At 41.6% G+C, this 14,171-nt stretch overlaps 1 protein-coding gene across 1 annotated transcript; it reads right to left on the reverse strand.

Moving 5' to 3' along the window:
- Positions 1 to 379: 379 nt before the first annotated feature.
- On the reverse strand, positions 380 to 3,587 carry LOC143878852 (uncharacterized). The gene is made up of 5 exons (XM_077381070.1): positions 3,279 to 3,587; positions 1,395 to 3,113; positions 839 to 1,007; positions 573 to 733; positions 380 to 388 (listed from the first exon to the last, which is right to left on the reverse strand). The coding sequence occupies exons 1-5, from the start codon at positions 3,585 to 3,587 to the stop codon at positions 380 to 382; spliced, it is 2,367 nt and encodes a 788-aa protein (XP_077237185.1).
- Positions 3,588 to 14,171: the final 10,584 nt, after the last annotated feature.

The raw sequence follows: 14,171 nt of genomic DNA on the forward strand, positions 1-14,171 counted from the left end.
GGTTTAGCTCGGCGACTCTCCTCTTGTTGAATCATATGCTTGATTTCAAGGGGAGTTTCATCGGCTTCCTCATTAGAGGGGGAATCTTGATTGTTATTATTAGTTACTTGATCAAGTTCAGAAGCAGAATCAGCAGAAGAGACAAGTACAGGAATATAAGCAAAAGAGTCTTTTATTTCATCAGAATTAATGATTACATCAGATGACTCGCCCACATCAGGCGTTACAGACTCTGGAACAGAATGAAAAAATAAGTCGACATCAGTATCGACACAACCAGAAATATGCACAGACGAAGAATCAATGAATACGTCCTCAGACTTGGACTCGACACCATCAAGGACAGACTCGTCACCCACTCCAGAGGTAGACACGACCTCTACAGTACCTGCATCAAAAGAAAAGTTAGAAATGACAGACTCTGGGACGGACTCAGAAACTGGCACATACTTTGAAACAACTGACTCTTTTGAAGGGACTGGAATATACTGAAGGACTACATGGGGTATAACCTGTGAGGTCCAGTTATCCAGAGGTCCCTCGGCTGGGGTGATATAGTCCTCTGGGTTCACGAAAGGTGCGTCTCTTCCAATCATAGCTATGACTGGTGCCTCGGTCTGAAACAAAGAATTCAGGAGTTCTGGCTCAAAGTTCTCAACCCAGTCTGAGTCTGATTCCTCTGTTACAACTGACTCCGCAATCTGCTTACTGTAAAATTCTGCTGGCAGCTCATCTGCAAAGAAAATCTCAAGACCCGGCAGCTTGGTCCCATTCTCATCATACCATGGCTCTGAGAAACCATAATAAGGGCAATCAGCTCCCTCTTTTCGGAATCTACCATTAATGACTTTGCTGAAAGGTCCCATTGGAAACTCTAAGCCTCTGCGGCGACATTCTGCCCATTTAAACATGTAGGCTCTCATTTCCTGCACCTCCTTGCGAGTCGGCTTGTATCCCAACCCAAACAACCCATCAGATGCTTTCAACTCGGGCCGCTCAGTCGGACCCTGCATATTCTTTCCCAAACCTGCCCCTGGGAGATACCCAAATCGGCGCATCATCTTGACTACCCGAGTATTAGTGCTAGAAAGAAACATAATTTCTTCATTCATAGCTTCTTTCATGGTGATAGCTGAAACCTCCACTGAAAATCCTGTCAGACTGATATCTCTTGTGTTTTCAGTAACAAGCTCTTGAGATATTTGTCCGACTTCTGGCTCGGGATCTCCTTTGACTGTGATCACCCGATTGTTTCAAATGAATTTCAGTTTTTGATGAAGTGTGGAAGGGATAACTCCAACCTTGTGCAGCCAAGGTCGACCAAGCAATAGACAAAAAGAAGTCTTGATATCCAACACCTGAAATTCAATGTCAAAGGTTTCTCCTCCAATGACAATCTCAGTAGCCAAGGTTCCAATAACGTCCCTTCGGGTTCCATCATATGCCAGTATACCCTGCTCAGACGGAATGAAGTCTTCAGGCCCAAACCCCAGAGTAGTGGCAGTGCTCAAAGGACACACGTTCAAAGCTGACCCATTGTCTACCAGTACTTCGGAGACTTTCTTCTGGTTGCAAAGCAAGGTAATCTTGAGAGGACGCGTATGATCTCTTCCTTCAGAAGGTAAGTCCTCATCTGAAAAAGACAAGGCTTTTGAAGCCTTGGTCATGGCCACCAAACCGACCAGCTCGTCAGGAGTGATCTCCACTGACACCTGGGACGAGTTCAATTCACGAAGTACAACCTGTCTGTGCTTCGGCGATGCCATCAGTAAACCCCAGATAGAAACATTAGCTTGGGTTTTCTTAAGCTGATTCAACAGGTTATCTTCTTCTTCATCAAGTCTTTGCTTCTGCCTCTGACTGTCAACCCCTCTTGCAACTTCAGCGGGATTTTCAACTCTAAGCTCAGCTGGTTTGAAGACTCGTCCACCACGTGTGACGTGGCGGAGCTCATCGCATTGATCGTTCAAGAGCAACAGATCTTCATCATCTATCTTAAGGATGTATGGGGTTTTTATCTCTTCTTCCTCATCATCACTCACCCTTAAGACGTACAGAGATTCGGATTCTTTCTCTTCATCCTCACACTGGAAAATATATGACTGATTTGATGGCCCAGCCACATCAGGGTCGTTCCAGGATAATACATATGGCTTTTCTGATTCTACCCACTGATCTTCTCCTTCAAATTTCCAGACATAGGGTTCTTCGGATTCCACAACACATATGAAGGAAGCAGGATCAATAACAGACTCTTCAGCGCAAATGACATTGACTGAAGATGGAGGCGGCATTGCATGCGTAGGAAGGGGGTTTCTAGTTACATTTGGTAACTCGATTGACAGTTCCTTCCTATCGATCATGTTCTGAATTTGGTGTTTCAAAGCTAAACACCTATCAGTAATATGGCCAGTGTTACGATGATAATCACAGAACTGATCCTCTCTCCAGGATCTCGGCAATGGGTTGGGAGGAGGCTTAATATCAGGCAGCTTGATCTTTCTGTCCTTCAACAGCTTCTTCAAAGCTACGGACAAAGAGTATGGAAGGGGATCAAAGTGACGAGGAGGCTTCTGCTCCATCGGCGGCCTTCTTACTTCAGTGATTACCCTGGGTGGAGGTCTGACATAATTAACATTATGTACTTCCTTCGGCGCCATCACAGGTCGCTTCCCCTCTCTGACATCAGACGATACTCTAGATCTCAGGCCCTTAGCCAATGCATCTTCTATCTGAGTCCCAGTCTTAATGAGATGATTGAAATCAAGGAAATACTGAATAGCCATATGGTGATAATATTGCGGCGACAGATTTTTCACCACAATCTTGATTTGCTCTTCATCTGAAAGACGATGAGTCATTTGCGCGGCTTTCCTTCTCCATCTGCGGATGAAGGAAGTAAAGGTTTCATTGTGGCCTTGCTTCAAAGCCTTGAGATCTCTCTTGGTCACGTCGATTCCCTCCTCCATGGAGAACTGCTCGACGAACCTATTTGCAATATTCTCTAGAGTTCTGATCTCTTCAGACTTTAAGCTCAAAAACCACTTTTTAGCCACTCCGACCAAAGATCGGGGAAATAAGAGAGCAACCTGTTCCGGAGATAGACCATGCTGCTGTAAAAGCGGAAGAACCGACATTAGATGGCTTCGAGGACACCCGGTCCCATCGTACTTATCCATGTCCGGAACTTTGAATCTAGGAGGCAATGTGACTCCTGGATACAACATAAAATCGGCCATGTTCAACTTCTTCGGGCCTTGAAATTTTATGTTTTCCACCTCTCGGGCCAACATATCCATTCTGTCCGCTATCGCTTTGCCCTCATTGGCTCTATCTATATTGGGATGGCAATTCTCTTCTGCATACTGCTCATCATCGAGATCGTCTTCGACATTTAAAACAGTAGGCCGGGCCATTGCAGGAGGGGGAGGAGGTAAAACAGAAGGGTGCTGAGCCACATGCTCTTTGGAGGTAGATTCCCTATCATTTTTCAGACGGGCTATCTCCTCATTCATGTTATTCATTTGCTGGAGCATAACCTTCATCATCTCACTCATCTCAGCTATAGCGTTTGCAGATTCAGCCATCTGTTCAGGAGTATATTGAACGGGCGAAGGGATTTCCTGGAGATTGGAGAAAGGTAATGCAGGGGAGGTAAAAGAAATTGGTGAGGAAGAAAAACGACTCAGCCTGGAATCAGCGGACTGACGGGACCAGGTTGATTTTGAAACGAGGATTTTCTTAGGAGCAATGGCTGCTCAATCAAGAATCCTGATATGGAAATATAAACACTAGATTAAAATTTTGATAATCGAGATAAACTATTTTGATCAAACAATGACAAAAGAGGCAAAAACACACTTTCATTAATAAAATTCAAATTGTGATTACAACGGATGAAAAATATTAATCTCTGATCGCAGCTGGATAAACAGACTGACAATAATGGGAAATGCAGAAATCGGAATAGCAAAACATGAAACAGATCTTCAAAGCTCCTCAATCCGAGCTCTCTTGCTTGCGGGCTCTTCCGATATTTCTCCACGTCGGAATTTGCGAGATAAACCTAACCTCCTTTCTATATTTTTGTTTCCCCAAGCAGCCACAATGGATCGGACGGGATCAGGAGTGAGATCTTCACAAAGAGGAGGGACTATGATTCCGGGAGGACATGGAATTCCCGTAATCTGATGGAGAATTCGCATGGGTGCATAAAAGGAAGATTTCTCAGTACCCATGAGGTAAACAAATGAATGCGGGTAAGTGCTAGTAAAAACGTGGAAACATGAATGACTTACCCAGCGAAACTGGCTCTCCTCTACATGTTGTAACCAATTGTGCCATTCATCGATAGACTGAGGTTGATGGGCTATTGGTTTCCATGTATGGAAATTCTTCAGGGTATATGGATTTTGGTTTTGTCGCTGAAGAATTTGAAGTTTTTCACTAAGCCAGACATACAACAACTTGACACATCCATAGAAATTGTCCTTGATCTCTTGGGAAGCAATAAGATCTAGTCCCAAGAAGGTCTCTGCTAACATGGTAGGGATAGGATTCCTCCCCTCATTGATCTGATCTACCACTCCTAATAGTATCAAAGATGCAACATGGGAATTTCTGCGAAGAACATGACGTGCGAAGACCATAAAAATTAAAGCATTACGTCGGCAATCCTGAAAACGAGAGTTAGTAGGATCGACGTTTTTCGAAAAAAGTTTAACAAGGTCTTGAATTTTCACGCACGTATCCGTTAAACATGGCAGAGCATCCACAGTCTCATTTTTGAACAGTTTGCAAAACAGACCATGAGGAGATTCTATCCTTGAAGGTTTGATCCAGAGTCCCTCAGATGGGAGCTCTAGTATGGTACACCAATCTTCAAATATGGGACAAAGTTCAAAACGGCCAAATCGAAAGACATGAAGAACAGGATTCCAAAGTCCAGCAGCTGCTTGGAGAAACTTCCAATTTATATCCCGACTGTTCAAATAGGTGAACGAATTGATGAAATGATCAGCCATATTTCTCTGTGACAGTTCATGCGGAAGAGCTTTAATGGTATCGGCTATCCAGTTGTCCAACAAAAGGTTTGCCATAATCAGACCTGACACAAAGATAGGACGGGATAATGAGGGAATGAAGATAACTTCGAATAAACAAAGAATAAAAATGAACTTAACGATCAAGCATAAGAAGGATATTATGGATGACATCGAATGTTCCACTACTGATCAAAGATGATCAGAAACTCAGAAACGAGACCACGGTCACAAAATGACAAAAGTAGATCATAGACCGGATCTAAATCTGGAAGATGGATGTCAAAACTGAACGATCAAAGAGATCAATAATAGACTATGGCCATGAAGACAGCAGACAAACTGTCGACCATATCTAAAGACAAGAGAAGAAAACAATCTGAATAATATATGACACAACAAAAGAATGGATAAATGAAGTTTCAATCTGAGGGATAAAAACAAGTGAATTTTATCATCATCGAGTCAAAGAATAAACCGTAGCTATGAGGGTGACAAGTAGAAGCCACTAGCTAGGTTTAGATCTGAGAGATGCATAGACATGACTGATTGATCCAAGCCAGAAATCTCTACTAGAAAGTAGGTCCTGATCTTATAATCAACAGATATAGAGGCATAATCTCAATAAATAGAACAACAGAGAGGCCACGACCATGAGAGGGGCAAGCGAAAACCACTGGTCGGGTCTAGATCTGAAAAACGGACTGACACAACTGATTAGATTAGACAAGGAAACCTCACTAAAGAGTAGGCCCTCAATCTGATAATCAATATATAGATATATACATATATACCCTAACCAGGGGCACCAGCCTTAAATATAATCCCATAGAGTCAAGATACTTGACTCAAGACAGACATGTAAGTGCACTAGGACTGCGTTGTAGCCACATAAGGTGAGCTACAATAATCAATGGATAGGACAAGGCTCCTAAATCTAGGCTCCAACATGTATAAGCAACACATGTTCGTCCTTATATGAATGCAATATATATATAAGCACATGCAGATCCTAATTGGGTTTCACTAAGTTAGCAAATATACATAATATATGTAAAATGAAAGTAGAGCTCCGGACTCAATATATCGGGTACTATGCTTATGATCCATACTTAAAATGTATAACACAAGTACGCCTAGTGTTATACATAGTATGCTTCATTGCTCATCGGCTGCTGTAAACACAAGTACGCCTAGTGTTTACGACTGCAGCACCGGCGCATAGCTTGGTAATAGATACAACAGCATCATCTGGATAGTGATATCCCATGAGGCACGCATTATATCTATCCCATGGAGCTAATAATAATAAAATCAATAAAAGAAAATAAAGAACAAAAATGATGTATGCTGTGCAGTGTGTGAATCCCTTATTTTAAACACCTATTTGGGTGCCCCTGGATTCTAAGCGATTAAATTCTCATTTATAATGATTTTAGCTCAAAATTCTTCAAAATTAATAACAAATGGCATTTTAACAGAGTTAGGCAATATCTTGAAAGAAATCCCCAGCAGAGTCGCCAGCCTGTGGACCCCGATCCGAGAGAGGCGCGGCGGTGAGGGACGAGCCCCACGCGCTAAGGTCTCTACGGATCATCCACGTGAATGAAGAGCTCTACCAAGGAACTCTCGAAAGAAGAAATGCCTCTCATAGCATGAGTGGCGATAAAAAGGTGAGATACCTCTCGATTCGGGGACTAGCCCAGATCCGAGGCGTACCTTAAACAAAGAAGAGTCGCCATCCAAGGAAAAAGGCAAATGGGCCCTGGATCCCATACTATGCTCTGTTGCAACGGATAACCAGAGATATAAAATAAGGTTCGTGCCTGGTTACGAATTCGGAAGGTCTAAAGAGCACCTCATCCGCCCAAGTGCAAACACCTGGTCTCTTATGCCATTTACTTAATAATTTTGAAGAGCTTTGGGCGAAAATCATATGAAATGGGAATGAATATCTCCGAGAAGACATCTATCTAATCATGCATGTCTCGGAGATGAAATCAAAGGCACACAAGATAAAATAAAAGAAACATGTGTCACCTAAGCATAGCTAGGTTATAAGTGACATGCCTAATGGGTGTCTAAGTTCTGATGAACAAACACATGCATGACACACCAAAAAAGTATAAGGTCTGCGCAATAAAGTAAGAAAACACTGCAAAACATAGAAAATGACTCGATACCATACAACCCTAAAACTCTAATCTATACCTAGGCCCGAGTCTTTAGATGATCTGATGTTCATCCAAAGAAGCCTACGTATCCCCGCCTCCACGAGAATCAAGGCAACGTAGTTCTTCGCACTTATTCTAATCTATGATGCCTAAGACATCTAGATCTCTATCCTAGACTCGATCTAAAAGACCGGACTAGTTCTTAAAGCTTCTTATGTGATTATTTAAATTCCAATGGATTGTAGATTTTAGGACACCCTATATGCCCTAACTAAATGCAGGTTAGCCCTAAGCTAATGCAAGTGGTTCCTATAATCTATGTGTAGCTAGGCTGTATATCCTAAGAAAAACAGTAGGATCTATCGCATCTTAGACCTAGTCATCAATTGGCGATGTGGATCGCCAACTGACCGGACGGAGGCGTAAAACTCCTAGCTAGGACTCATTCCTAACTCTAACACAAACAAATAAAACACACAACAAACAAACAACGAACAAGGGAGCAACTCCTGACTCAAAAAACTCTCTAACTAGGACAACCTCCTAACTCTAGAGGAAGATCCTTTCGAAAAAATAATATTTTAAAAGATTTTTGTAATTTTGAAAGATTTAAAATGCTTATTTTTAAAGGTTTGGCTGGACTTGGGATGTGGATCCCAAGCTGCACTACGTACCCTGTTGAAAGAGATCAAGCCAATGTAGTTCGGAACAGATTTCCTAACTACTCCTAATGACTCAAGATTTTTGAGATTTTTGGTTTTTCAGACGTTTTTGTTGTTTTTAAGTGTTTTTGACTCAACGGGGACAAATCCTATCATCATAAGGGGAGGACAGACTCCTGATATCCCGCAAAGGTTGGACAGCATCCTATGCTTTGCGGGGGAAAAGAACAGAAACACAGCTCTGCAAGGGTTGGACAGCATCCTATACCTTGCAAGAGTGGATAGAAAAACACACGATTTGATGAAGGGTTGGATAGAATCCTAATCCCTATGATGATAGGACTGACTCCCGAAAGAAAGACAGACTCTCTAGCTAAGGACAGACTCCTAGGCTAAGGACTGACTCTGAAAATAGGATTCTAAGAAGGAGGTGCTAATGAGACAAAGCCTGTCTCCTAAAAGAAAATGAGATAAAGAAGGGTGCTAGTGAGACTATCAAGCTAAGATAAAGCTCACAAGTAACAAGGAAAAAGAGACCTTGCGCATATTTAGCAAAGGTAAAAACACCCAGCCGGGCCGGACAGCTACCTAGCCCTAGGGTGCAACAAATGTGCAACCCAATACCCATAAGGGTAAGGGGTATGTTGCCAAGCCGAGTAGGATGTTCTCCCAAAACCAAATGATGCACAAAGAGGAGGTTTAGCAAGAAAATGAGACTGGGTAAGTCTCTTAGACACAGAGGTAAGATAAAGAAAAATGCTAACAAAGAAAAAGAGACCTTGTGCGTATTTGGCAAAGGTAAAACACCCAGCCGGGCCGGACAGCTACCTAGCCCTAGGGTGCAACAAATGTGCAACCCAATACCCATAAGGGTCGGGGTATGATGCCAAGCCGAGTAAGGTGTTCTCCCAAAACCAAAAGACGCACAAAGAGGAGGTCTAGCAAGAAAATGAGACTGGATAAGTCTCTTTAGACATAGAGGTAGGATAAAGAAAAATGTTAGCAAGACTGGGCAAGTCTCATAAGCACAAGGATGGTCTCCAAGAGAGGTGCTGACGAGACATGGCATGTCTCCTAAAGGTGAACCCACTAATGAGACAAAGCTTGTCTCTAAAGGGTATAACTTTTCTTACATGAGACATAGCCTGTCTCTCTAAATTGAGGCTCTAAATGACAAAGTTTTAAGGGTATCTCAAAAGACTGGGCACGTCTTAAAAAAACAAACGAGGGGAGGGCTACTCGGACTAAGAGAGTCCCCTAAGGATGGGCTTAGGCTAGCGCCTTCATCGCCCTACAACGAGAGGGAATTCTAATATCTAAAGAATTTTAACAGAAATCCATAAGACTGTGTTAGTCTATCAAAAAGAGAAGAAAATGCTACCAGATAATCGTAAATTTTATTCTAAAAATAAATCAAGTGTTAAGCAAAGAAGAATATACAATTTAATAGCAATCATAAAATGATAAATAACATTAATTAGTCCAGACCAGCCGCTGGATAGCCTAATAAAGTAAAAACAATATCAAACACTTCAAAACCAACCACAAACCCCAATACGGGGACTCCAATGAAATCAGATGATGCCAAAGTAATCATCTGATATCAAATACACATGATAATATTTCTAATCCCGCCTTGAGATCAGACAGTACTCATGTCGATACTATCGAATAGAGTAGTCATCTGATCTCCTTCTTCCTATTAACAATTTATTTAAATAAAATAGGAATGAGTATAAGAAGCTTTGAGATAATCACACCTGAATAATCCATTTATCTTCAGAATCTAACTCAAAACTATAAGATGAAAGAGAAATATTAAATTTCCAACAGATTATAGAAACACATTAAATGATATTTACATCACCCTAAAAGATGGGCTTGGGATAACTCCTTCATCGCCCTTGCAATGAAAGGACAAATTCTAAAGGTTTCTAAAAACTATGCAAGTTTATAGAAAGAAAAGAAGAAAGAAGGGGAGACTATCACGATCGGGTAAATCCCTCTAAAGATGGGCTTGGGCTAGCGCCTTCATCGCCCTTGCAATGAACAGGGCTTGCTAATGTCTAAGAGATGTTATGGGGCTACACATATCAAAAAGGGTTGCCATTACCAAACGGAGGTGAGGGCTGCCATTATCAAAGGTGTAAAGGCTACTAGCACCAAGGGTATAGGGGCTACTGATATCAATGTGAAGGGGTGGTGATAATTGACTCATATTTGGTGGAAATAGGAAATCAGGTTGGAGTTTTATTAGAACAAGTGGAAGGTTAACTTGGGAATTCTATGCTATTTATACACAGTGAGATGCAATGTCCATGTTGCATATATTATGGTAATTAATTTCTTTTTAAACAAAAATGAACAGGAACACCTTCTCCATGACCGCTTGTATATTTAGACTAAGAACCGAGCCCCAATATACTTAAAGACAAAAATAATACATCTTATCCCTGGCCCAAAAATCACGCCAATTGGACAATCCTAATATGAAGTTATAAACAAAAAGGAGTAACAGAATCAAGCTTAAATATTAAGCTTTATACTCAAAAATTTTCAGAACTTCTATAATCTCAACTAAAATAAAGCCCTAGCTACAAATTTCACATCATTCCTTAATTTTTATACGAAATAATCAAGCATCCAAACCACTAACAAGATGCCTCTTATAGATAGAGATATATAACCAAAACTTTAACTACATGATATTTTTTTTTGAGCCACACAAAATCACAGACAGATCATGTTAAAAATTAAAGGTTCAATGCTAAAATCAAAGCATGTAGCTTGTCAAGAGCAAGATCAGGTGGCTAAAAAAAAAACAAATAATCATCACTTCTTTTCTTAAATCAAGCAAGCAAGATATAAAAATTTTAACAGTCTTTCCAAATAAAACCTGAGAAATCGAGCCACACAAAGTCATCCTACCACTCAATCCCACAAAAAAAAAAAATTAATCGAACAATTATTCATTTTCTTCTTATGATGTCAATGGAAATGACGAAACTTCAGCTTAATAGATCAATAAATTCACAAATAATAAACAGAATAAATTTGGATGAAAAGTAAACAAATTTCAAAAATTCAGTTCTTAGATCCAAAGCGATTTAGAGTGAAATTTTTTTTCTTTTAGATAATAATGAATCTAAAAAAAAATATGCTTAAAGAAAGCTTAACAAAAATCACAGATCTAATGAAAAACAAATGAAATTGAAACATCTACTTACCTCAGACAAGCCTTCGATCAAAACCTGTAAACTTTAAGCTCCCTTTCACTTCTCTTTTTTTTTTTACTTGTAACTTTTCACTTATTGAGACCTTTTCTTCAACCAGCTTCAAAACTTCTTCAAGTTCCGTCGGTAGGAAATGATCGAAATCGAATGAGGATCGAACCGAAGAAGGAGGAGTTAGCTAGGGTTTCAGCAAAATCCCTTTTCTCTCTCCCTCGATCCCTCTTTTTTCAATAAAAACTAGCCTCTCTCTCTCTCCCTAATCTCTTAGATCTCTCACAGATATCTCTCTTCTCTGCAAAAATCTGGAGTTTCAAGGTTCAGAACAGAAAGGATGTGAATCTAGGGTTTAGAAGACTAGATCTAAGGTTTATGACTTCGGATTTTAGAAAAATTTAGGGTTTCAAGCACGTGCTTGTGATTTGAGGTCAAAGAACAGAGAAAACAAGAAAAACAAAGTGTAGAAAAGCTTGCTGACTACAAAAATGGCAGAAATTTTGCCAGAATCTCACCAGCGATTGGTCGGAGAAGATAAGAAGAGGATTGATCTAAAAAAAATGGGGATAAAACTTATCAAGAAGAGAAACAACTGCTAATATCTTTGAATAGGAGACTCCGGCAAAGATTTCAACGAAGATCCCGACAATTTTCACCGGAGAAGACGATCGGAGAACGAGATCCAGTTTCTCACTCACCCTTTCTCACTCTTTCTCTCTCCAGCGAAAAAAAAATTTTTTTTTTTCTTTAAGAGAAACTTAAATTCGTATTTAAAGAAAATTTTGAGTGATGATATTGGCACTACCATTGATAAGCGCACAAATGTGCGACCCTGACCGGATGATTCACCCCCTACTGCTTGATAACTGCACTAACTCCGCTTGTCTTTTTCGAATTTTCTTAGTAGATTTTTCTGAAATTTTGCCGAGACAATTCTGAGATCCTAAGGCTTCTGAAAATGTATTCATGGGTATTTGGGGTCTTTGGATAACTTGATATTTTCCTAAAATACAAGGTTTTTAGGGTAAAATGAAAAACCTAGTGGGCCACCCCCTATTTACACTACACACACCCTCTCAGCCCGATTGCTGGGCAAACGAGTCCCGATCTCGATGAAATTCTGCAAGGGGTTAGAAGAGATCCTAATCCAACCTAGGGCGAAGTTTGGGACCCTAATGCTGAGATTTGGTTGGGTTATTCATTTTCACAGAGAGGTTTAGGGCCCGGTCAAAATGGGGTGTCTACAGCTGGTCAGTCAGAAGTACTATGGGGTGGGCCTGGAAGTAGGGGCGGAGTTTCAGGGCGGCGCTGACTACTGCGATGGCGAATTTCTCTATGTTTAAGTACCGGACCTCCGCACCATGGAGAGTCTTGCTCACATAGTACAACGGGTGTTCCTTCTTGTCGCTTTGTTTGGCCAATACCGCACTTACCGCCGTAGGGCTGATGGCCAGATACAAAAATAGTTCTTCCCCCGGCTCAGGTTTGGCGAGTACGGGCGGTATCTGAAGGTACTGTTTCAAGGCGTCGAAGGCTTCTTGGCAGACCGGGGTCCATTCGAATTCTCGTATGTTTTTTAGCTGTTTGAAGAAGGGCTGACATTTCTCCGCCGACTTGGGCATGAAACGGCCGAGGGCTGTGATACGTCCTGCGAGCCTCTGCACCTCTACCGCTGTTGTCGGGGGCTCCATGTCCAGGATGGCCTGGATTTTTTCGGGGTTGGCCTCGATGCCTCTCTGGCTGACCATGAACCCTAAGAACTTTCCGGAAGTCACCCCGAAGGCGCATTTTGCGAGGTTTAGCTTCATCCGGGCCCGTCGCAGGGTGTCAAAGGTTTCTTGAAGGTCGGAGATGTGTTTGGAGGCTTCCAAGCTTTTTACCAGCATGTCGTCAACATACACCTCCACGTTCCTTCCGATTTGCTCCCGAAATAGCTTGTTTACAGGTCTGCGATCGCGCGGTCGGTAGAGGGCCTCCGCGGGGTCTGCAATCACAAACAAAGGGGGTCAGGAGGTCTAGGGTGGGTCCCGGACGACCACTTCAACACCCAAGTCAGATCCTTCGACCAATCAATATAAAGGACAGCGAGAAGAGGAGGGGGTTCGATCAGGTTTACCAAGACCAAGGCACGGGTTCTTTTCTGGGTGTGCGGATGAGTGGGTTGAAGGGGACTAACAGGGAGAGTGGGATTAAGCTCCTAGTCTCCTCTGTTGTTGCCTCGCCTCTTTTTCCGGTTGTTATGCGGGAGCTGAGAGAAAATGATGTCTTTCAAAAAACGTGGATCCTCTCTTCTTCCCTTCCCTCCCTTTTAAAGGGAGGCGCGCGAACCTTTTCATCATTATGGAGAGAAAACCTTCCTTTTGCAGGATTGGGCCGTTCTCCTGCTCCGCCGGCGCGAGTGGCTTCGCCGGATATTTCCTTCCATAACTTGTGATGATGAGGCCTGGACGACTAGAGAGCGACACGCGTCGTGATTGTATGGTCTTGCCATTTCCCAACGCCTTTCTTTATGATGGTTAGGCTTTATTGGTGCATGGACGACACGTGGTGAGATCTGAGAGCAACGCCGTATTTATGTCCCATCAGGAAGATAATGAATTGATTACAATTACTAAAAAAAGGAGAAATTTTGTACTATGGAAAAGGAATGGTTTAAATGTCACCTTTATAATGTTTTGTTTTTTATTTCTAAATTGTAAATGCCATGTTGGAATTTAATTGGCACGTAGATCTGAGAGAGAAAGGGGGGTGCTGCCACCTTGCGACGTGCCACAACTCTAGAGACAAATATTTTAGGAAATGGAAGAGATATATGTTGAGAGGATTGAGAAATATTTAATGGGAAATCTTAAATGCTTTAAAATTGCCTTAAAAGTAGCGATGCAATATTTAATACCTCAAAAATAGGCGTTTAAACTCCTCAGAAAGCAACAACTTGCGATTTTAGAAACCTTTGTTACTTGCGATTTTGGAGAGGGGCTGACTCGTGGCACCACCACGGCTGAGAGGATTCCGCTTTATATATATATATATATATATATATATATATATATAGAGGAAAGTGAA

This window comes from Tasmannia lanceolata, unplaced genomic scaffold, assembly GCF_043159265.1.
Source record: "Tasmannia lanceolata isolate RefF3 unplaced genomic scaffold, GAP_Taslan_0.1 ptg000006l, whole genome shotgun sequence".
Taxonomy (NCBI): domain Eukaryota; kingdom Viridiplantae; phylum Streptophyta; class Magnoliopsida; order Canellales; family Winteraceae; genus Tasmannia; species Tasmannia lanceolata.

What these genes read in the sequence shown, in the direction of transcription:
- LOC143878852 (XM_077381070.1), bottom strand. Translation starts at nt 3,587, where the DNA reads ATGGCTGAATCTGCAAACGCTATAGCTGAGATGAGTGAGATGATGAAG. An exon ending in GAACCTTGGCTACTGAGATT is followed by an intron (nt 1,008 to 1,394) that starts GTCATTGGAGGA and finishes AAGAATATGCAG; the next exon opens with GGTCCGACTGAGCGGCCCGA. An exon ending in TTTCAGCAAAGTCATTAATG is followed by an intron (nt 734 to 838) that starts GTAGATTCCGAA and finishes TTTTCTTTGCAG; the next exon opens with ATGAGCTGCCAGCAGAATTT.